The 23,640-nt window shown below is 48.5% G+C and overlaps 1 protein-coding gene and 4 non-coding genes across 5 annotated transcripts; all 5 read left to right on the plus strand.

The window, feature by feature from the left end:
* The first annotated feature begins 12,129 nt into the window (after positions 1-12,129).
* TRNAT-UGU (transfer RNA threonine (anticodon UGU)) lies at positions 12,130-12,201 on the plus strand. The gene has a single exon. It is a non-coding gene; the product is annotated as a tRNA-Thr (tRNA).
* Positions 12,202-13,748: 1,547 nt separating this feature from the next.
* On the plus strand, positions 13,749-13,820 carry TRNAT-UGU (transfer RNA threonine (anticodon UGU)). The gene has a single exon. It is a non-coding gene; the product is annotated as a tRNA-Thr (tRNA).
* Positions 13,821-14,280: 460 nt separating this feature from the next.
* Positions 14,281-20,378, plus strand: LOC146186325 (uncharacterized). Its single transcript, XM_084608029.1, has 2 exons — positions 14,281-14,966; positions 20,081-20,378. The coding sequence occupies exons 1-2, from the start codon at positions 14,281-14,283 to the stop codon at positions 20,376-20,378; spliced, it is 984 nt and encodes a 327-aa protein (XP_084464155.1).
* TRNAT-UGU (transfer RNA threonine (anticodon UGU)) lies at positions 19,094-19,165 on the plus strand. Its single transcript has one exon. It is a non-coding gene; the product is annotated as a tRNA-Thr (tRNA).
* Positions 19,311-19,382, plus strand: TRNAT-UGU (transfer RNA threonine (anticodon UGU)). The gene has a single exon. It is a non-coding gene; the product is annotated as a tRNA-Thr (tRNA).
* Positions 20,379-23,640: the final 3,262 nt, after the last annotated feature.

A 23,640-nucleotide genomic window follows, 5' to 3' on the forward strand; every position in this document is an offset into this window, starting at 1 on the left:
CTTTGTCGAGACCCTGCAAATGCCAAATTGGCCCCGTCAAGGGAACGTCAAGAAAAATACAAAGAAACGTCGCCCTGTGAGAAATAGCCGGATGTGCTTTTGTTCAATTGTTCACCCTTCCCGTCGAGAAGCGCTATTGTCAAGTGAGGAATGCCTATTGTCCAAAGGAGACGACAGAGTGACACGTCCGCTGACGTACAGGATAAGAAAGGAGCATGACGAATACGGCCATTAGAGGAATTCCCGGGAATGCAGGAAAGATTTGCAATTGTCGGAAAGGGACAATGCTGGGAGCAGTATGTGGCGCGCACGTGCACTTGGGTTTATGAGAAGGAAATCCACTTGCCGGAACCACCATATCGGATCTTTGCTGAAGAATAGAAATGTACCTCCTCGCCGTTCCCAAGCTCTACCCGCCAACAAGTGACCACGCCCGACGAAACAATACCGGACCAGTCAGTGCATCAGACCATCGTTGCAGTGTTGTGTTCGATTGGATGCAGATATCTGAGGGGCGTGCCATGGAACTGGTTGTTCAGCATCTTCAGAGAGGGGCTGGACATAGGGGGTTTTAAGGACGTTGTAGAGCGCGAAATGACGCTCTGAGCCCTGGGTAAACGGCTCATCCAGACGCTTCTCGCTATTAACTCTTAACGCTTGCCATTTTTCTGATATACCCTTTTTTCATGTAAATACGTTTTCTCCAAGTGCCATTAAACCTGCTTGTATATATTTTACCAACTTCGAAGATTCAATCCTTCATCTACCCGGAGTCTCTGCACGCTACCAAGTGAAGGCCGGGTCGACTTAGTTCCAGCGTCACGACAACTGGTGACCAGCGTTGGGATCTGAATCTACAAGCCACAACATCCGGTGATTGGAGGTGGCATCTGAAGCTACAACCCACAACATCTGGTGATCGGAGGTGGCATCTCAAGCAACAAGCAGGAGCCACAATCGGCCAACAAGAGAGCAGCTCGGAACATCGATCGCATGTGTGGGTGAGCGCTTGGCTTTTCTTCTGATGTGGACCAGGTTCTAGAACAGGGTTAGATTTTAGAACTGGTAAAGAGTGTTGAAACGCCTTTAGGTTTGGTAGTTTGCACAGTTGTTTGGGAAGTAGCCGACACTCGGAGCGATCATGGACCTACAAAAGCTGCAGAAACCGGAACTGTTGCTATTGTGTGAGGAATTGGGAATTGATACAAGTGGTTTGTCACGAAAATCCTTGATTATAAAGGCAATCACTGATTTGGGAACCGATGATGAGGAGCTCAGTGAAGCATAGAACCTCATCGGACAAAAAAGGAGGAGCAACTCAGACAGCAGAAAGAGCGGGGAAAAGAGGCGTGAGCGTGAACTTGAGAGGGAAAAAGAGGAAAAGAGGCGTGAAATTGAGAGAGAAGCAAAAAGGCTGGAGCAAGAAATTGAGCTCCGGAAATTAGAACTAGAGTTCAGCAAGAGGTCGGGCAATTGTCCCCAGCTAGCGGTACCTCTTCTCAACAAGGAGGCAGATTTCAAGATTTCAAAGTACATGCAGCCATTTGTGATATCAGGGGATATCGGTCTGTATCTGGCTAACTTTGAGCGAACCTGCGAAAAACTGCCCTTCCAGCGAGGCACTTGGTCTCAGAGATTATTGACGGTTCTGCCCTGCGAGGCAGCGGAGGTTGTCGCGCGGCTAAGCAAGGAGGACGCGGACAACTACGAGAAGGTCAAAGCTTGCCTTCTGAGAAAGTATAGGCTTAGCGCCGAGGCGTTCAGACAACGTTTTCGGAACACTACTAAGTCCAGGGACGAGAGTTACCCTGAATTCCTGTACAATTTAAGAGCCAATTTGGGCGAGTGGCTAAAGAGCACTGATTCCTACAGTGATAGGGACGCTGTAGTCGAGCGAATACTTTTGAAGCAGTTTTATAACTGCCTCCCAGAAAAATACAGAAATTGGTTACAGGACCGAGGCGACATTAAGTCGGCAACTGAAGCTGCCGAACTCATTGAGGAGTACGCTTCGCGTCGACAATTCAGCAACCCAGCAGTGGATAGGCCCCGCAATCCCAAGTTGAGTGTGAATAACCGTCAGGAAAGGCACTTTGCTAGAGTTGCAAACGACGAAAGGAAGGCTTCTTCAGGCAAACTCCCTAGAAAGGACGGCAGTGAGAAAAGTGGGGAAGTGACCAACGCGCAGAACACAAAGAACAAGCTTGAGAATAGAAAGCCGCTCACATGCTTTAGGTGTAATGAGCAGGGTCACATTGCCGTCAACTGCCGGAAAGAAAAGATTGCTTTCTCGTATGTCAGTGACTGCGAGGAAAACATGAGGCTTTTGGAATCCTACATGCATGACCTAATAGTCAACGGGAAGCCTTGCAAGGTACTGCGCGATTTGGCCGCAACGATGGATGTTGTCCATCCGGCGTATGTGTCGCCTTTCGACTATACAGGACAGTGTGCATGGATCCGCCAGGTAGTGGAGGAACAGTGTGCGCTTGCCAATCGCGAACATGGTCATCGGGGGCCCTTTCGGCGAGTTAACAACCGAGGCTGCCGTTTCAGGAAAGCTTCCTAAGTGCTATCCGTATTTGTTTTCCAACAAATCGGACATGCTACTGCGAAAGAGGGGCATCCTTTTCGGAGACAGAGTTGTGCAAGCCTTAACACGTTCAAAGGCGCGAGAACTAGCTACACTGCTCATTCCAGAAAATTCCACAGCGGAGGAAACGGCAGTTAAAACAGTGGTCGATGTGGAAGATAGCGGGTCAGAAAACTTTGAGAGCGAGGCATCTCAGATAAGTCAACTTGAAAGTGAGCTTGATGAGACGCGGAATGAGGACGTTCTTGAGAGTAACCTCTTGCCGCCAGTGTCTAGTAATCTCACAAGACTTCTAAGTGGAACCCGAGAGGACTTAGCTATGGAGCAAGCCAATGATCCCAAGATACAGGAGATAAGGTAGCGTCACCGCGCCACTAAGACAGCAAAGAATATTTCTTTCGAGATGAGAAAGGGAGTGCTGTATCGCTTATTCAAGGATAAGCGCGGAGTAGAGCGGGATGAATTAGTCGTTCCCCAAAAGTACCGCGAAGACTTACTGCGACTTTCCCATGGCACCTCGTGGTCATGTCACCTTGGAATAAGGAAAACAAAGCAGAGGCGGTTGCAAGAATACTATTGGCCTGGATGTTTTAAGGACACGGAAAATTTTGTACGGTCATGCGACACGTGCCAGCGGGTTGGAAAGGCGCAAGATAAGTGGAAAGCTCCGATAGTGTTAGTACCAATCATTACCGAGCCGTTTCACCGGTTAGTAATAGATGTAGTTGGGCCACTTCCTGTGACAGAGTCAGGGTACCGTTATATCCTCACTATGTTATGCCCAGCCACAAAGTTTCCAGAAGCTGTTCCGCTGCTCGAGGTGACGTCCGAGAGCGTAGTGGATTCGCTGCTCTCAGTGTTTGCACGAGTTGGATTCCTTTCCGAGGTCCAAAGTGACCAGGGTAGCGTTTTCACAAGTGTCCTCACCACCTCATTTCTCGAGCTATGCGGCATTAAGGTAGTACATAGCTCGATCCACCATCCGCAGAGCAACAGCGTAGAAAGATGGCATTCTGTTCTCAAACGAGTCCTGAGGGGACTGTGCTATGAAAACAAGCGCGAATGGGATACCTGCCTACCTGCAGCACTTTTCGCTTTGCGGTCAGTGCCGCACGAATCCACTGGATTTAGCCCAGCTGAGTTGGTGTACGGAAGGTCACTGCGCTCACCTTTGCGAATGGTGCGCGAAGCCTGGGAGGGGCGCGGTGAAGACCCAACAGTAGTAGAATTCATTCTGAACCTCTTGAATCGCTTACATAACACTAAGGAACTCGTTGAGGCCAGCATGAAGTCAGCCCAGGCTCGTTCCAGAGTGTACTATGATAAGTCAGCCCGTCAAAGGACGTTTCGTATCGGGGACCAGGTGATGTTGCTGGGAGGTTCAAGGCAGAATAAGCTCGAAGTACAGTGGGAAGGACCTGCTGAAGTCGTTGCAAAGTTTTCTAACACTAACTACGCAGTGAAAATTCCCGGTAGGCGTAAAGAAGTGCGCATTTATCATTGCAATCTTATGAAGCCTTATGTGCAGAGGGAAGCCGTGGTAAATCTAACGTTAAACCTTCCCGAGAAGATGGGGGACAACTTGATTTGCCTGAGCGGAAAAGAAAGCAACGCTCAGGAGCTTCTCAAAGAGACGGAGCAGAGAGGAGAACTAAAGAAATCCCAGCTGTCCGATCTGGGCGAGATAATAACAGAGTTTGAGGCCTGCTTCGTGGACAGGCCAGGCAGGGCTGATTTGACTGAACACGATATTGAGCTGACTTCAGACGTGCCAGTGCGATCAAGGTGCTACCGATTTTCTCCAAGGCAAAGAGATATTCTGGATAGGGAAGTAACTCGCATGCTGGAATTGGGAGTAATAAAACCCTCTGAAAGCGATTATGCTTCGCCTATGATCTTAGTAGAAGCTCCAGGTAAAGACCCTAGGCCTGTGGTAGACTACCGAAAGCTAAATTCTCTCACCAGGGATCAAGTGTATCCTATTCCGAATATCGAGGATAGAGTGGAACAGGTCAGTAGAGCGGCATATGTGACTACGCTGGACCTTACTCGAGGATACTGGTAAGTACCGCTCCCGGAACGCGCCAGCAGATACGCGGCTTTCGTCACTCCGACGGGCAGCTACCAGCCAACAATGATGAGTTTCTGGCTCAAAAATGCTCCATTTTGTTTTTCCCGACTCATGGATAGGGTTTTAAAGGGGTGTGCAACATTCGCGGTGCCTTATTTAGATGACATTGCGGTTTCTTCCGACTCATGCTCGGACCATATGGTACATATAAGAGCTGTACTGAGCCTTTTGCGTCAAGCTGGGCTAACCGTAAATGCCGAGAAATGTTGGCTGGCAAGGGCGACCGTGGACTACTTGGGTCACAATGTAGGTCAAGGTCTCAGGAAACCCAGCGAGATTAAGATTTCTGCGGTAGCAGACTACCCGCGGCCGACCACGAAGACGGAAATTCGGGCATTCCTGTGGCTAACGGGATACTACAATCACTACATCCCTAACTATTCAGCTTTGGCTAGCCCTCTGACCAACGCTCTCCGCAAGACAGAACCGACAAATGTAGTCTGGGACGAACAAAAGGAAGCCTCCTTCGTAAACCTGAAGGCTGTGCTGATTAGCCGTCCGGTATTGCGAGCTCAGACTATGACCGAGAATTCACGGTCCAGTGTGATGCAAGTGATCGAGGGCTAGGTGCTGTTCTCTGCCAGAGAGATGACGACGGTAATGAGCACACCGTGCTCTACCTGAGCAGAAAACTGAGTTCTAGAGAGAGGGCTTATTGCGCGTCAGAGAAAGAGTGCGCTTGCATTGTATGGGCCATTCAAAAATTGCAGTGCTATCTTGGAGGGGCCAAATTCACCGTAGAGAGGGACCATTGTCCCCTGGCTTGGCTGCAAACTGCGACATCGAAGAACAGTCGCCTTCTTAGGTGGAGCTTGATTTTACAGCAGTACAGTTTTGAAATAACATACAAAAAGGGGAAGTTGAATGGGAATGCAGACGCGCTTAGCCGCTGTTTCTAAGCGGTCCGAGGTGCTCCTCACCATGTATCCAAATTGATACTCAGGTTCTTTTTTTTTTCGTGCGCTTGTATATGTTTGACTATGTAAAGCAGCACGTTTGGTTTTCTAGGCATTCGTGGGTCCTGAACGTCTTGAGTGTGGGCTTTTCTCGGACAACGATGGCAGTTTTCTTTTCACCTGGTCTCTTCAGACGGGAGCCGAGTGCTTGTTTAGACATGTGTTTGAGTTTCAGAGGCAGCTCAAGCAATTTGGCCTACACAATCAAGACAACGTGACAAGCAACTGCGAGATTCAAGCGTTCATGTGCAGGCCATTAAGTCGTCTCTTCATGCAGCAGCTGCGACTGCTGCCCTCCGTGACTCTTCTGGCGGGGGAGGAAGCTGTTATGACCGTGCATGGTCCGCAATTGCGCGCTCTATTGCTCGCCTGTGGGCATGGATATCTGCTGTGGATATGTGCTGTTGGTGCAAGGGCTCTAAGTGAGCCTGTTTCCATGAATCCTTTTGTGTGAGCCTGTTTTGCTTTGTCGAGACCCTGCAAATGCCAAATTGGCCCCGTCAAGGGAACGTCAAGAAAAATACAAAGAAACGTCGCCCTGTGAGAAATAGCCGGATGTGCTTTTGTTCAATTGTTCACCCTTCCCGTCGAGAAGCGCTATTGTCAAGTGAGGAATGCCTATTGTCCAAAGGAGACGACAGAGTGACACGTCCGCTGACGTACAGGATAAGAAAGGAGCATGACGAATACGGCCATTAGAGGAATTCCCGGGAATGCAGGAAAGATTTGCAATTGTCGGAAAGGGACAATGCTGGGAGCAGTATGTGGCGCGCACGTGCACTTGGGTTTATGAGAAGGAAATCCACTTGCCGGAACCACCATATCGGATCTTTGCTGAAGAATAGAAATGTACCTCCTCGCCGTTCCCAAGCTCTACCCGCCAACAAGTGACCACGCCCGACGAAAGAATACCGGACCATTCAGTGCATCAGACCATCAGTGCAGTGTTGTGTTCGATTGGATGCCGATATCTGAGGGGCATGCCCTGGAACTGGTTGGTCAGCATCTTCAGAGAGGGGCTGGACATAGGGGGTTTTAAGGACGCTGCAGAGCGCGAAATGACGCTCTGAGCCCTGGTAAACGGCTCATCCAGACGCTTCTCGCTATGAACTCTTAACGCTTGCCATTTTTCTGATATACACTTTTTTCATGTAAATACGTTTTCTCCAAGTGCCATTAAACCTGCTTGTATATATTTTACCAACTTCGAAGATTCAATCCTTCATCAACCCGGAGTCTCTGCACGCTACCAAGTGAAGGCCGAGTCGACTTAGTCCCAGCGTCACGACAGGTGTCAGATAGCCATGATGGAGTTAGATTTGGCGAAAGCCTTTGAGCGTGTTTCTCACGAAATTCTTTTTTTCATTTTAGAGCATTCTAACCTAGGTGACCCCTTCATGGATCACTGCCTTGTCGTGGCGGAGGGGCTTGCGAAACTCGATGAAGTCGTGAGCTCTGCTGTGTAGGGCCACCCAAGATAGACAGGTCACGGCGAAGAGTTCTGACAAAATGTGATTCACTGGAGAAGGTAATGGCAACCCACTCCAGTATTTCCTGCCAAGAAAACCCTATGGCCAGTCACAATACCATTATCGATATGGCGCCGGAAGATGAGCCCCCCAGGTTGGAAGGCGTCCCACATGTTACTGGGGATGAACAAAGGGCGATTCCTAGTAGCTCCAGGACGAATGAAGCGGCTGGGCTAAAGCCAAAAGGACGCTCAGTTGTGGATGTGTCGGGAAGCGACCGGAAAGTCCGATGTTGCAAGGAGATATGTCACATAGCAACATGGAATGTAAGATCTATGACGCAAGGTAAACTGGATATCGTCAAGCGAGAAATGGACAGATTGAACATTGATATCTTGGGTATCAGCGAGCTCAAGTGGACCGGAATGGGAGAATTTAACTCCGGCGACCATTATGTCTTTTATTGTGGGCACGAATCCAAGAGAAGGAATGGGGTCGCTCTCATAGTAAACAGAAGAATGGGCAAAGCAGTGCAGGGTACAACCCCAAAAACGACCGAATGATTTCACTTCGGATCCAAGGTCACCCTTTCAACATAACAGTTATCCAAGTCTATGCACCGACCACTGCTGCTGAAGAAGCTGACGTTGAGAGACTTTATGCGGACCTACAATGCCTTTTAGACCGCACCCCATCATCAGACGTCGTTTTTCTCATAGGAGACTGGAATGCTAAGGTCGGGAGTGAAGAAATATCCGGAATTACAGGCAAGTTCGGTCTTGGTGAGCCAAATGAAGCTGGGCAGAGGCTAGTAGAGTTCTGTCAAGAAAACAACCTGACCATAGCGAATACTCATTTTCAACAGCACAAGAGGCGCCTGTACACATGGATTTCACCGGACGGTCTGTACAGGAATCAGATCGATTATATTATTTGCCGGCAGAGATGGAGAAGCGCTATACAAGCAGTAAAAACAAGGCCTGGGGCCGATTGTGGCACCGATCATCAGCTTCTTGTTGCCAAAATTAAGCTTCGATTGAGGAAAACGCAGAAAACTAGAATGCCTTTCAGGTATGATCTGGATCAGATTCCATTAGAATATGCTGTGGAAGTGAGGAATCGATTTCAAGAATTAGATCTAGAAGACAAAGAGCCCGAAGAGATGTGGACTGATGTTCGTGATATAATACAAGAAGTTGCTACTAAGGTAGTTCCAAAGCAAAAGAAATGCAAAAAAGCAAACTGGTTATCTGAAGAGGCTTTGCAAATAGCTGAGGAAAGGAGGATGGCAAAAGGTATGGGGGAAAGAGAAAGATACAAGGTTCTCAATGCGGATTTTCAGAAAATAGCAAGGAGAGATAAGAATGCCTTCCTGAACATACAGTGTCAAGCAGTTGAGGACAACAGCCAATTAAGAAACACAAGAGCTCTGTATAAGACAATCAAAGATATCAAAGGAAGCTTCTGTGCTAAGCTGGGCGTGATAAAGGACAAACGAGGCAAGGACCTCACTGAAGCCTCAGAGATAAAGAAGAGGTGGCAGGAATACACAGAAGAACTGTACAAGAAGGACCCGGATGTGCAATCCCAACATAGGACGGTTGTGATTACTGATCTCGAGCCGGGCATCCTGAAGAGTGAAGTTGAATGGGCCTTAGCCAGCCTTGCTAAGAACAAAGCAAGCGGAATTGATGGTATTCCAGCTGAGTTGCTTCAAAACCTCAACCACGACGCTGTTAGCACACTGCATACATTATGTCAAAAGATTTGGACAACCCTGCAGTGGCCACAGGATTGGAGGAGGTCAGTTTACATCCCCATTCCAAAGAAAGGCAGTGCCAAAGATTGTTCCAACTACCGCACGATCGCGCTTATTTCGCATGCTAGCAAGGTGATGTTAAAAATCCTGCAAGGTAGGCTGCAGCAGTATGTGGATCGGGAGCTTCCGGACGTGCAAGCTGGGTTTCGCAAGGGCAGAGGAACTAGAGACCAAATTGCCAACCTTCGCTGGATCATGGAAAAAGCAAGAGAGTTCCAGAAACCCATTTACTTCTGCTTTATTGATTATGCGAAAGCGTTTGACTGCGTAGATCACAGCAGATTGTGGCAAGCTCTCCGAGAGATGGGAGTTCCAATTCACCTCATCTGTCTCCTCAGGAACCTGTATGAAGGGCAAGAGGCCACAGTCAGAACTGGGCATGGTCTTACTGATTGGTTTCCGATTGAGAAAGGGGTGAGGCAAGGCTGCATACTATCGCCCTGCCTATTTAACCTATATGCAGAGTGCATCATGAGGAAGGCCGGTCTGGACGAGTCTTCAGCTGGAGTGAAGATTGCTGGAAAACGTATCAACAACCTTAGATATGCGGATGATACCACTTTAATGGCAGAAAGTGAAGTGGAACTCAAGAGACTTCTGATGCGCGTACAAGAAGAGAGTGAGAAGTTTGGGCTTAAACTGAACATTAAAAAGACGAAGATCATGGCGTCTTGCCCTATCAAGTCCTGGAGCATCAATGGACAAGAAGTGGAAGCTGTGACAGATTTTCTGTTCTTGGGCGCCAAGATTACCTCGGAAGGAGACTGCAGCCATGAAATTAGGAGACGCCTGCTTCTGGGAAAGAGAGCAATGGTTAGCCTTGACCGCCTAGTAAAGAGCAGAGACATTAGTCTGCCAACCAAGATCCGTATAACCCGTGCTATGGTCTTTCCAGTTGTGATGTATGGATGCGAGAGTTGGACTGTGAAAAAGGCTGACCGCCGAAGAATTGACGCGTTTGAATTGTGGTGCTGGCGAAGACTCTTAAGAGTTCCTTGGACTGCCAGAAGATCAAATCAGTCGATATTGTCGACCATAAACCCTGACTGCTCATTGGAGGGTCAAATTCTAAAGTTAAAGCTCAGCTACCTTGGTCATCTGATGAGAAGAGAGGAGTCGCTGGAGAAAGATTTGATGTTGGGAAAGGTTGAGGGTCGCCGGAGAAGGGGTAGGCAGCGAACACGATGGTTAGATGGCATTCTCGAGGCATTGCAGATGAAGCTATGTGATGTTAAGAAGATAGTGAGAGACCGGAAAGCGTGGCGTGACATGGTCCATAGGGTCACGAAGAGTCGGACACGACTGAACGCCTGAACTGAACTGAACTGAACCTAGGTGAAGTCATAGTGGAGGGTGTTAAAATGGCTTATGCGAACTGCACGCCGTATTATAGTGAATGGTGAACTGACTGACAGCATCGCAGTACGTTCATCGGTAAGGCAGGGCTTCCCGCTCTCACCCCTACTTTTTGCACTGTATTTAGAGCCACTTTGCTTGGCTATCATTGATAGCGATCGCATTTTAGGGTTCAAGCTGCAATCAGCACACGTGAACATGCTAGCATACGCTGATGACATAGCAGTGTTTTGTGCAACCAGAATGAGCACCTGTGAAGTCACGGGTGTCGTCCAAACATTTTGTGATTAAACCGGATGTAAGATCAATTGGGAGAAAAGCTCTGGGTTATGTATGGCACGGTGATTGGGACGTGGCACCTGATTTCTTCTGTAAGCTGCGATGGTCTGCTCTCCCAACGCGATATCTAGGCGTGCCTTTAGATTGTTATCAAGATCCCAACGTGCACTGGATGGAAGAAACGTACAGAGCGAAAGAAAAAGCGTATGCGTGGCAAGGAAGGCAACTCTCAATGTTTTAGCGCGCTTCTATTTGCAATGTTTTTCTTATTTCGAGGCTGTGGTACCTCATAAATGTGTTGTGTATCTCACGAACCTCAATTCAGAAAATTCACCGCGTTTTTGCTTTTTATATTTGGGCATCCACATGGGAAAAAACCGCCCGGACGAGTTTGTTTATTTCTGTTAAAAGGGGCGGGCTTGGCCTTGCACATCTGTTCTTGCGTCAGGTGGTTTCGCGATTTATATTCCTCCGTGATCAAAAAGATACCTTTCTAAGAACTGTGATGCAAGTGCGATTGCAGAAGCCCCTCCCTGAATGGATTGTGTCATGTGAAAACAAGCCTGGTACTCTAACTGGCCACCTGCGCGAGGTTGTATTTTCGTGCAAGTTGCTGGAAGTGCAGTTTTCCTTTGATTACCTTTACAATGTTCCCAGAAAAAAACTGTATAAAGATCTCATTGACGTGATGCTGCCGGTGCCTTTTTACCGGGCATCACACTATGGAGGCCCAGGGCAGGACGTTTTGAAAAGAGTTAAGAAGATGCCCGTGAGGCCATCTGCTGAAACGTTCCTTTTCAAACTTCACTCTAATACGCTCCCTGTTAAAATCTGGCTGAATGATAAAGGTATCTTCGTCCCATGGACAACAAATTGCCTGTTGTGCAAAAAAAACGGAAACAATTGAACACGTTTTGTTACAGTGTTGGGATGCTGTCTTTCTATGGGACGTCCTACAAAGGACAATTAAAAAGGAACTTCCATTAACTCCTTACGGTGTAAGATTCCTACCAGTGCAGAACGATGATGCACCTTATGATTTAATTATGCTTCTTGGCCTCCATTGTTTGTGCAAAACACGAATGCAGGTGCGTCATGCAGATATACATACACGATCTGCGCGAGAACACTTTCTTGAAAGTGCTGTGTATATGCGCGAAACCTTCAGGAGGCAGCAGGATCCGCCACAATGGCATTGTCTCTTTGATGAGTTAGTGCACTTGAAAAGCTTTTAGGCACGCACGCATTAGCTCAAGTGTAGTTTACGTGTTTTATCATGTGTATTTTTGTTTCGTGTTTCACGGCAATAATGTAAAAAAAAAGCTATAGCTCAGTGGCAGAGCGCTGTTCTTGTAAACCAGCGGTCGTGAGTTCGATCATCACTGGCGGCTGAATTTTTTCCCACTCCCCTTTTATAAGGCAAACGTAAGTAGCGCTTCTATGTTGACTCCAGTTTAACGACACAACTGTTTACGCGCGTGTGCGCTCCTCCAATCTCTGCTCCTGAAGCAGTGGCTGCGCCAAGCGCCGCTATAGCTCAGTGGCAGAGCGCTGGTCTTGTAAACCAGCGGTCGTGAGTTCGATCCTCACTGGCGGCTGAATTTTTTCCCTCTCCCCTTTTATAAGGCAAACGTAAGTATCGCTTCTAGTGCGCTAATGTTGACTCCAGTTTAACCACACAGCTGTTTACGCGCGTGCGCGCTCCTCCAATCTCTGCTCCTGAAGCAGTGACTGCACCAAGCGCCGCTATAGCTCAGCGGATGGCACAGACCCAAGCCATGCGTGAAAAGGGGGAGGGGTGGAAAGGGCAGCAATTGTCAGTTTTCGCCAGGGCCACAGTGTGCAATATGATTTTTTTTATGTCAAAGCTGAGGTACGTGATGCAAGTGTTGCATTGTGCAAGGATTAACGTACAGAGACTGCACCGGATATTTGCCATTTTTGTGTGGGCAGCACAAGGGGAACGATGTAGCCGGACCAGCTTGTTTAGGCGGGTGAAGGACGGTGGACTGGTTTTGGGGCATTTATTTCTACGACAGATTGCCAGCAGATTTCATTTTGTTCGCGATGTAAAAGATCAATTTTTGCGTACTGTGTGCCAATTAAGGTTCGGAAATGCACTGCCGGACATTGTTGTCCCGACCGAAAATGTATCGGAACGCATTTTTGGTTATTTTAGTGAAGTTGTCGCTAGTGTGTGATTCCTGTCTGTTCGATTTTCTTATGAATATTTTTCTTGTGTTAGCAGGAAGAAGCTGTACAAGGATTTGTGTGACGTAGTTCTTCCCATAACAATGTACAGGGCCTTATACAATGGAGGACCAGGACGCGACGTACTTAAGCAGGTGAAGTCGATGCAGGTGCCGTCAAATGCAAAAACTTTTTTCTTGAGGTTACACACGGAAACACTGCCAGTAAAGAAGTTCTTGGAAGGGAAGAATTTATTTTTACCTTGGAGTTTGCATTGCTTAATTTGTAAACAGCCAGAAACTATAGACCATGTTTTCCTACATTGTTGGGAAGGAGTATACCTTTGGGATATTTTACAAAGCACTTTAACAAAGGAATTTCCATTAGACTCGCATGGTATTAGATACTTGCCAGTAGAGAATGAGGATGGGGTGCCATTTGACCTTATTATGCTAATGGCCCTGCACTGTATTTGGCGCTCGAGAATGGCAGGATACCATTGCGATCCTGACGCACGGCCAGCACGTATCTATTTTCGGGAAGGCGTGAATAGATATACTGAAATTCAGAAACTTGCTCCTGAAGCTCCCGAGCGGCTCGGAAGATGGGAGCCATTAGTGACCCTAAGAGAATTTTAGCATGACGACGCCACAACCCACCTGGCTGATTGTTGCAATAATGAATGCTGATTGTGCCCTGTAAGTTGTTTTGTGTATTGTGCCGAAGTCAGGCAATAAAAAAAGCTCTAGCTCAGTGGCAGAGCGCTGGTCTTGCAAACCAGCGGTCGTGAGTTCGATCCTCACTGGCGGCTGAATTTTTTTCCTCTCTTCTTTTATAAGGCAAACGTAACTGTCGCTTCTAGTGCGCTAATGTTAACTCCAGTTTAACGACGCAACTGTTTACGCGCGTGCGCGCTCCTCTAGTCTCCGCTCCTGAAGCAAGGGCTGCACCAAGCGCCGCTATAGCTCAGTGGCAGAGCGCTGGTCTTGTAAACCAGCGGTCGTGAGTTCGATCCTCACTGGCGGCTGAATTTTTTTTCCTCGCCCCTTTTATAAGGCAAACGTAAGTAACTCTTCTAGCGCGCTAATGTTGACTCCAGTTTAACGACAAAACTGTTTACGCGCGTGCGCGCTCCTCTAATCCCTGCTCCTGAACCAGTGGCTGCACCAAGCGCCGCTATAGCTCAGTTTTTTTTTTTTTTTTTGTTTTTTTTTTTTTTTTAGCTCAGTGGCAGAGCGCTGGTCTTGTAAACCAGCGGTCGTGAGTTCGATCCTCACTGGCGGCTGAATTTTTTTTCCTCTCCCCTTTTATGAGCAAAACGTAAGTATCACTTCTAGTGCGCTAATGTTGACTCCAGTTTAACGACGCAAATGTTACGCGCGTGCGCGCTCCTCTAATCTCTGTTCCTGAAGCAGTGGCTGCACCAAGCGCCGCTATAGCTGAGTGGCATCATTCTGCTTCCGGCCACGCCAGTGAACGGACGCACGATGCAGGGCTCCTCAGGAGCGGCTTCAGCGGCCACTTCAGGCCGCGGTAACAGGACTTCTGAACAGGATAGTACTTATCAAGTTGTTTTGCCTGCACTGCCAACAGGTCGGTTTGTTTTGAATACGGTTTTTTTGCATGCCGATATCAGGGCCCGCCCGTACCGGGTGGAAGATTTCCGCGACGCTTTGGCACAGCATTCGCTGATTCCCGATGTTGTTGCGATGGGGGCGTATCGGATGAGCCACGTCTGGGCTGTCACTCTCAAGGATTTTGAAGCGGTGACCAAGCTTGTTAGTCTAGGCGAGTTGTGTGTGAAAAACGGTCGCTGCTTGGTAATTGACCCGGCGAACCAGGATGTGCGGCTGAAACTTCACTGGCTGCTACACAACGTGCCAGACGAGGATGTTCGTGCTGCCTTTGCGCCGTACGGAAAGGTATCCGAAGTTACACGGGAGCGCTGGCGAGTTAAAGGTATGTTAGAAAACGGCTCAACTACTAGACTCGTCACGCTGAAGCTGAAAGCTGGCATGAAGCTCGACGACCTGCCGCATCAGCTGAATGTTAGCGGTGAGCTGGCGCTCGTTATTGTGCCAGGCAGAACCCCGCTGTGCCTACGCTGCCGGAGTACGGGTCACATCCGCAAAGAGTGCCGGGTTCCTCGCTGCGGAACCTGTCGACGGTTCGGGCATGAAGACAGCCAGTGTGCTCGTACCTACGCTAGCATTGCCGGACCTGGGACCAGCGAAGACTCGTCGGAGTTAATAATGGACGAGGTGGATGCGGAGGAGGCTGGTGACATTAGAGGTCAGTCAACAAAACGGGACGCGCCTTCCATGACTGTTTTAACAAAGCATAAGGTGACGGTGCCGAGTCAAGAGAATGAAACGCGGCAAGCCTTGCAAAATAAGTCACAGGACCATGAAGGCGCGTCAAAGGAAGCATCAGAAGATGTAATCAATTTTTATGACGCTGAGGAGCATCTCAGTACTGAGCCTCCCTGTACTGATGCCATGGAGGTTGGGCCGGAGACAGCAGCCTTTATTGCCGCGAAACGTCCACACGAGGAAAGCGCCGAGGGGACTCAGCTGCCAGGCGGTGTTTGTAGTGAGCCGCCGCCGAAAACTTCGCGCATCCGAAGAGCAACGTTAAGACCAAAGCCGAACTTCTCGGCCGACACCCGGCAGGCGGGGAAACCGCCTCCGTAGTTTTTGTGGTGTCCTGAACGATTTGTGGGTCTACTGCCTACCGACCAGCGCCAGGAACATTCTGCAACCAAGCGGGGCGTGTGTGAGCAAAAATGACAGATGGTGCTTGGACTTCGTTTGTATGCAGCCCGACGTTCTGCTGGGATGACAATACATGCACACATATGCCACTGTTCTTCAGAAGCAGAGGCCACGCAGTCATGAAGGTAGGCACCATGCGGGTACGGGCGTCTCTCGCTAATACATGACTCACAAGCTTAATTCGCCGTTACACGTAGCTACTTTGAATGTCAGAGGGCTGGGAGCGAGAAGGCGACAATGCCAGCTCAGTCGCCTCCTTTTAGATAATGATATAGATGTAGCAGCTGTGCAAGAGTCAAAGATTGAGAGCCAAGAAAGCACTGACCGTATGGTGGCTTCTTTTCTCACAAACTTTTGCAGTTGAATGCACTTCTGCATGAATACGGCCTTGAGGATGTTGGTAGTGTGTTCTCCACTGGAAACCAACCAGAGTTCACGCACTTTCAGCGAGATAGCCATGCTCGATTGGACAGGGTGTATGCCTCGGTTGATCTTGTTTCCCTATGAGGTCAAACCTGTGTCTTTCAGCGATCATTGTCTCGTGAGTGCAGTGTTCGGTAGGGCATGAAAGAAATCGCGCTTTAATGGGTACCTATGAAAACTGAATGCCAAACTTCTCGCCGATGAAGAGTTCCTTACGGAAGTTAAGACCGAGTTTGAAAGTCGCCTGGCTATGCGACCAGTAAGTTTTGCAGCGGAATGGGACAGCTTCAAAGAGTGGGTCAAATTGCAATCCATAGAAAAGAGCAGTAAGGTGCGGCATGAAGAGAAAGAAAAAGAACTGAATGAACAACTTCAGTTTTTTTTTTAGCATGGAAAGTACTGTGCCAGGGCATTTCGCTAGTAAAATACGAGAGATTAAAAGTGAGCTGGAAACAATCGACAGCGCAAGATACACAGCGGCTGTCATACGTGCAAGCGCTGAAAAACTTTGGGCTGGAGAAGTGCCGACAAAACGAGCCCTAGCAGATGAAAAAAGATACGCCTGCCAGAAAGAAATAAGGAGTATAAGGTATGCCGGCCATATCACTGAAGATGCTAAAGATATTCAGCGTGCGGTAACAGAGCACTTCGAAGAACTGCTTAGCGCTAAGCTTGAGACTGTAGACGGCTTTCAAACAGATTTTCTAAGACTGATGCCTGCACTGGATGACGAATGTAAAGCGCGCCTAGAAACACCGATAACGTCGCAGGAGGTAGAATCTGCAATAGATGACCTGACACCTGGGAAAGCCCCTGGGCCGGATGGGCTAAGCGCTGCCTTCTTTAAAACTTTTCAGCAGTATGCGGCTCAGCTTATGCTCGATGTAATCACTGAAGCTTATGAACGTAATACTGTTCCATTGCCTTCTCTACATCGCACATTCTGCTAATACCCAAGACAGATGATCCGGAGAAACGACTGTTGGTGGGCTCATATCGACCGATTAGCCTCACAAATGTTGACTATAAGGTGTACATGAAGGTTTTAGCAAAAAGACTGCAAAGCGTAATAACAAAACTGGTTGGGTCTCATCAAACGTGCGGCATCAAGGGTCGATCAATTGCCACGAATATACATGTCGCAAGAACCGTAGTAGAATGTGTTGATGCACTCGGTGGTCAGATAGCCATGATGCAGTTAGATTTGGCGAAAGCCTTTGACCGTGTTTCTCACGAAATTCTTTTTTCCATGTTGGAGCATTCTAACCTTTGAAAAGTCATAGTGGAGGGTGTTAAAATGGCTTACGCGAAATGCACGACCCGTATTATAGTGAATGGTGAACTGGCTGACAGTATCGTAGTACGTTCATCGGTAAGGCAGGGCTGCCCGCTCTCACCCCTGCTTTTTGCAATGTATTTAGAGCCACTTTGCTTGGCTATCATTGATAGCGATCGCATTTTAGGGATCAAGCTGCAATCAGCACACGTAAAAATGCTAGCATATGCTGATGACATAGCAGTGTTTTGTGCAACCAGGAAGAGCATCTGTGAAGTCAAGAGTGTCGTCCAAACATTTTGTGATCAAAACGGATGTAAGATCAATTGGGAGAAAAGCTCTGGGTTTTGGCACGGTGATTGGGGCGTGACGCCTGATTTCTTCTGTAAGCTGCGATGGTCTGCTCTCCAACGCGATATCTAGGCGTGCCTTTAGATTGTTATCGAGCTCCCAACGTGCACTGGATGGAAGAAACATCCAGAGCGAAAGAAAAAGCGGATGCGTGGCAAGGAAGGCAACTCTCAATGTTTGCGCGCGCTTCTATTTGCAATGTTTTTCTTATTTCGAGGCTGTGGTGCCTCATCAATGTGTTGTGTGTCTCACGAACCTCAATTCAGAAAATGCACCACGTTTTCGCTGTTTTTATTTGGGCATCCACATGAGATAAAACCACCCGGACGAATTTGTTTATTTCTGTTAAAAGGGGCGGGCTTGGCCTTGCCCATTTCTTCTTGCGTCAAGTGCTTTCGCGATTTATATTCCTGCGTGATCAAAAAGATACCTTTCTAAGAACTGTGAGTCAAGTGCGATTGCAGAGGCTGCTCCCTGAATGGTTTGTGTCATGTGAAAGCATGCCTGGTACTGTGACTGGCTACCTGCGCGAGGTTGTTTTTTCGTGCAAGTTGCTGGAAGTGCGGTTTTCTTTTGATTACCTTTTCAGGGTTCCCAGAAAAAAACTGTATAAAGATCTCATTGACGTGATGCTACCGGTGCCTTTTTACCGGGCATCACACTATGGAGGCCCAGGGCAGGACGTTTTGAAAAGAGTCAAAAAGATGCCCGTGAGGCCATCTGCTAAAACGTTCCTTTTCAAACTTCACTCTAATACGCTCCCTGTTAAAACCTGGCTGAATGAAAAAGGTATCTTCGTCCCATGGACAACAAATTGCCTGTTGTGCAAAAAAAACCGGAGACAATTGAACACGTTTTCTTACAGTGTTGGGATGCTGTCTTTCTATGGGACGTCCTCCAAAGGACAATTAAAAAGGAACTTCCCTTAACTCCGTACGGTGTCAGATTTCTACCAGTGCAGAACGATGATGCACCTTATGATTTATTTATGCTTCTTGGCCTCCATAGTTTGTGGAAAACACGAAGGCAGGTGCGACATGCAGATTTAGAGACACGATCTGCGCGTGAAAACTTTACTGAAAGTGCGGCGTATATACGCGAAACGTTCAGGATGCAGCAGGATCCACCACAATGCAATGTCTATTTGATGAGTTGGTGCACCTGAAAAGATTTTAGCCGCGTACGCGTTAGCTCAAGTGTAGTTGACGTGTTTTATCATGTGTATTTTGTTTTTGTGTTTCACGGCAATAAAGAAAGAAAAAGCTATAGCTCAGTGGCAGAGCGCTGGTCTTGTAAACCAGCGGTCGTGAGTTCGATCCTCACTGGCGGCTGAATTTTTTTTCCTCCCCCCTTTTATAAGGGAAACGTAAGTATCGCTTCTAGTGCGCTAATGTTGACTCCAGTTTAACGACGCAACTGTTTACGCGCGTGCGCGCTCCTCCAATCCCTGTTCCTGAAGCAGTGGCTGCACCAAGCGCCGCTATAGCGCAGTGGCGGAGCGCTGGTCTTGTAAACCAGCGGTCGTGAGTTCGATCCTCACTGGCGGCTGAATTTTTTTTCCTCCCCCCTTTTATAAGGGAAACGTAAGTATCGCTTCTAGTGCGCTAATGTTGACTCCAGTTTAACGACGCAACTGTTTACGCGCGTGCGCGCTCCTCCAATCCCTGTTCCTGAAGCAGTGGCTGCACCAAGCGCCGCTATAGCTCAGTGGCGGAGCGCTGGTCTTGTAAACCAGCGGTCGTGAGTTCGATCCTCACTGGCGGCTGAATTTTTTTTCCTCTCCCCTTTTATAAGGCAAACATAAGTATCGCTTCTAGTGCGCTAATGTTGACCCCAGTTTAACGACACAACAGTTTACGCGCGTGCGCGCTCCTCCAATCCCTGTTCCTGAAGCAGTGGCTGCACCAAGCGCCGCTATAGCTCAGTGGATTCTACTTCCGGCCGCCGAGGCGAACGGACGTGACATCATGTGCTCCGACGGAGCGGTAACAGCGGCCCGGCTGGGTCGCGGAAACAGGATTGCGGACTTACCGGACCAGGATTATCAAGTCATTTTGCCTCAACTGCCATGAGGTCGGAATGTTTTAAATACTGTTTTTCTGCATGCTGATGTGAGATGTCGGCCGTATCGCGTGGAAGACTTCCGTGATGCGTTGGATAGTCTGGATATGCTCCCCGTGGTGATTGCCTTGGGGGCGTACCAGATGAATCACGTCTGAGCGCTTACATTCAAGAGTCAGTGGCGTTGCGGACAAAGCATCAACGACAAGAGTAATTGGGCTCAAGCTGAAATCCGGAGTTTCGGTGGACGACCTCCCGCACCAGCTCCGCGTAGCAGGCGAGTTGGCTCTGGTGGTAGTGCCGGGCAGAGGGCAGAGCTCCGCTTTGTCTCCGGTGCCGGACTGCGGGGCACATTACACGCAAGTGTCATGTTCCTCGTTGCGCCCGATGCAGGCGCTTTAGTCATCAGGAGGACATGTGCGTTAAAACTTACGCGAGTGTTACGAGACCACTGCAACAAGAGGACGCTTCAGACTTCATTATGGATGAAGCCGACGCCGAGGAAGCAGCGAAAGGGAGGCTGGAATTGTCCACGAGATACCCTAACGCGTCTTCCGAAAATTCTGAAGGCTCCACGCAGGCCGCAAGCCGTGACACGAAAAGCGAGTCACCTGCTACACAAGTAGAGACGCCTTCGGAGGCTGCTGAGAAGTCCTCCGAGAGCACCTTGTCGGAGGGCCACCGAGACGAACACACCTAGGACGGCGTGCAGCCACCTGGAGTTACGAAGGCTGCGTCTAGTAGTGACCGAAGAGCAGCGTCAGCCGCAGAAAATGGAAGTCAGCGAGAGCCGATGGAATTAACTGTGAACACAAAAAGAACCCACGGGGACAGCGTGGGAGCAGGAGACGGCCTTGACTACACTAACAACGAGGGACCGCCTCCCAAAGCCGTCCTGCCACGGCGACCTAGCTTCAGACCGAAGCCAAACACCTCCCTCGACCAGAATACGGTCGGGACACGGCCCTCCTAGCAAAAAGGGATTGTGAAGTTTGTGCATAAAGAACTGGACAAACCCTTCAAGGTGCTTCGACCGAGAGGCAAGGCCTCTCCGCAGTGGCTACGGGCTCGACCAAAAAAGCAAGTGCACATGCTCAACTGCTTCCCAGACTGCCGAGGTAAGCGCTGTGCGGTCCTTTTGTTTTGCAATTAAATGGCAGTAATCCTCCTGTCTGCGTTACGTGTAGCCACCTTAAACGTTCGCGGAATGACAGCGAGGCGGCGGCAATATCAAGTTAGTCGGCTATTTCTTGAAAACGAATTGGACTTGGTCGCTATACAAGAAACGAAGGTAGAAAGCGGAGAACAAACGGACCGCATGGTGCAACCATTCAGAGATAGGTACAATGTATGTGTGTGTCATGCTGTTGGCAATTCGGCAGGGTGTGTTATTTTTATTCGCAACAGTCTAGGCATTGTCGAGGAGGCTGTCACTGTGTGCCCTTCTGGACGCCTGATTGTTGTTGACTTTTCCTTCTCTAATTTTAAATGGCGTATGATATGCGTCTATGCACCTAATAAGGAAGGGGAGCGTAGGTTGTTCTTCGAGCAGCTCGAACAGCATTTGAAGGGGGAAAGATGTTTTGTTATGGTGGGTGACTTAATTGTGTATGTATGCCTGAAGATCGCGTAAAACTTCAGCCTGTGAAGGACCCTAGCGCAAACTTATTAAGGACCTTAACCACAGAGTATCATCTAGAAGATGTTGGTTGGCTTCTATCACCTAGTGGACAACGCCAGTACACCCATTTCCAAAGAGAAAGCCATGCGAGGCTAGATCGTGCATACATTTCCCTAGAACTCGCGCCTCTGTCAAGGTAGATATACAATTGTAGCGAAGGCTCCATAGACGCCCATTGGTCAAAAAAATGGCGGCTCATGGGCACCGCCATATTGGGGGGGCAACTACGTACGAGTGACGTTGAATGACGTCACGCATACGTATGTTTTTAGCGCGAATTTTAAAGTGGTCTTTTTATAGAACCCGCATTTTCAAGCCGGTATCTCATGAAGGTTGCCTTTCAGTGCGCACCAACCTTTGCCAGTCAAATGTGCTCGAGTTCCTGCTAGTTATGGCCTTGCTAATCTGTAATTCGGAACCCAATGAAAGTGACTGGCAAAGAAGGCAGCAACACTTTCAGACGCTGGCTTACCTTGGCTGGCTAAGAATGCAATCATGCATGATTCATAGTGGAAACCTTGGTGGAAATACTGGTGCTAGTACTTTTGAGTACAAGGTATGATGCACAAAGCACAGGCTGAAGTGCACAGTTTGCAATACAGCGTACGGCAACTATGGTTTTCATATTCATGGTTTATTACAGCAACCAAACAAATACAGTGATAAAGCACACCAACAAAAAATACGCGTCACAGGCAGCTCAAGCAGTAGTTTCTTTAAGCTGACTATTCATCTCAATGGTCACAGTGTGGATAGAGAAAGGCCCTGCAGTTTCACGAACGTTGCCAGGTAGGAAATTGAAAAGCATAGAAGACAGTGCTAGGACAGCTTCAATTGAGGCAAACATGACATGACATAAGTAGGCGCATCAACATGAGTCGCAGCCTTTTTGACGACAGATACGCAGACGGTTCGAAGTGGCTGGAACAAACCCGCAAGTCTCGAAGCTGCCATGGTGTCTTCTTCTCCAGGCTGACGTTGTGGTAGAACTGCACCCACGCTCGGCACCTGGACGTGATGCAACGTGCACGTTATTCACAATTGCGCCGTAAGGAATACTGCATACTCCAAACGCCAATGCGTCATTATTCCTGTCAATGCTAACCGCAGTACAATATACTTCCATTATATCTGAACTATGGTAGTAAATGCTCGCCCCAAGCTCTCAGCGCCTAAGAGTGCAATTACGTACGCTCGTCCTCATGCCATGCGGGTAGCTATATTTTTCTATGGTTAAGATTGACGAGAATGAAGTGCGTTCAAAGTTACCCTAACGGTCATGCATATGCAGAATAGCAATAAGAAGACAGGCAGTAACTCCTGCTGAGTGAATTCAGTTAAAGCACCCTCAAGGCAGCGCCTATACACGTGGCTGAATTTCGATACTACCAGTTGCGAGGGTCAAATTGGCTTCGCGGTGTTGGAAAAGTAAACAGTGTTGTGCTCAGACCTGTCAGGCAGCACAATTGGTTTTAAATTGGCCTTCCGGTCAGTGGCATGCGCGTGGTTGCTCCTGAGAGCCCGGTATCAAGTTAACGCTGGTGATAGCCGGCTGCATGAAACACCATAAATCAGACAAATAGTGGGCCTCTTTCGCACAGTTCAGCACTTAAAGTGTGTGTCCTGTAGTGTAGTACATAAATATTGCCAAAAAAATGAAGCCACGTGCGCATGAACTGGTTACAGAAACAGCAGCGAACAGCCCAACGAAAGCATTCGGAGCATACCTAGAGCAGACGCATAGTAGCAGACGACACTGACAAGAGCTCACCTGTGAAAGTCCAGCGGGAAGCGGTGTAGCTTGACACCGACGGCACTGTCCATTCTGTCGCAGTGTGCCACGGCGCATCGTTTCTTCACACGTCGCAAGCTCATCTTGAAATAAAACCAAGCGCTAAGCGCTTCAAAAGAACAGCGCGAAGCGTGCAAAGACGGAAAAAGACTTCGCACTGGCCGCACGTCGAAGGAAACGACAAAACCGAGAAAACTGCCGCAGCGGTGCGGCGGGGTGCAAATTTTACAAAACGGTGACAGAGAACCGACGCGCAAGGGCGACGAAAACTTCGCAAAAGGGGCATTTCGAGACTGGCGATAAGAAACCGCTTCGTGAGCTCCCGCGGCCACTGTGGCCGGGTGCCGAAACAAGGCCTGCAAAGTCAAGCTGCAAATGCACCGCACACTCATCAACAGGGGGCGCGACAAGAACGTTGCAAAAAATTAAAAATGCGGCGTAATGTTCTGCTGAAATAGTTTACCTATTTTATAAAACGTGGCATTAAAA

Source organism: Amblyomma maculatum, chromosome 6 (assembly GCF_055883805.1).
Source record: "Amblyomma maculatum isolate TAMU_Amacu chromosome 6, ASM5588380v1, whole genome shotgun sequence".
In the NCBI taxonomy this organism is placed as follows: Eukaryota; Metazoa; Arthropoda; class Arachnida; order Ixodida; family Ixodidae; genus Amblyomma; species Amblyomma maculatum.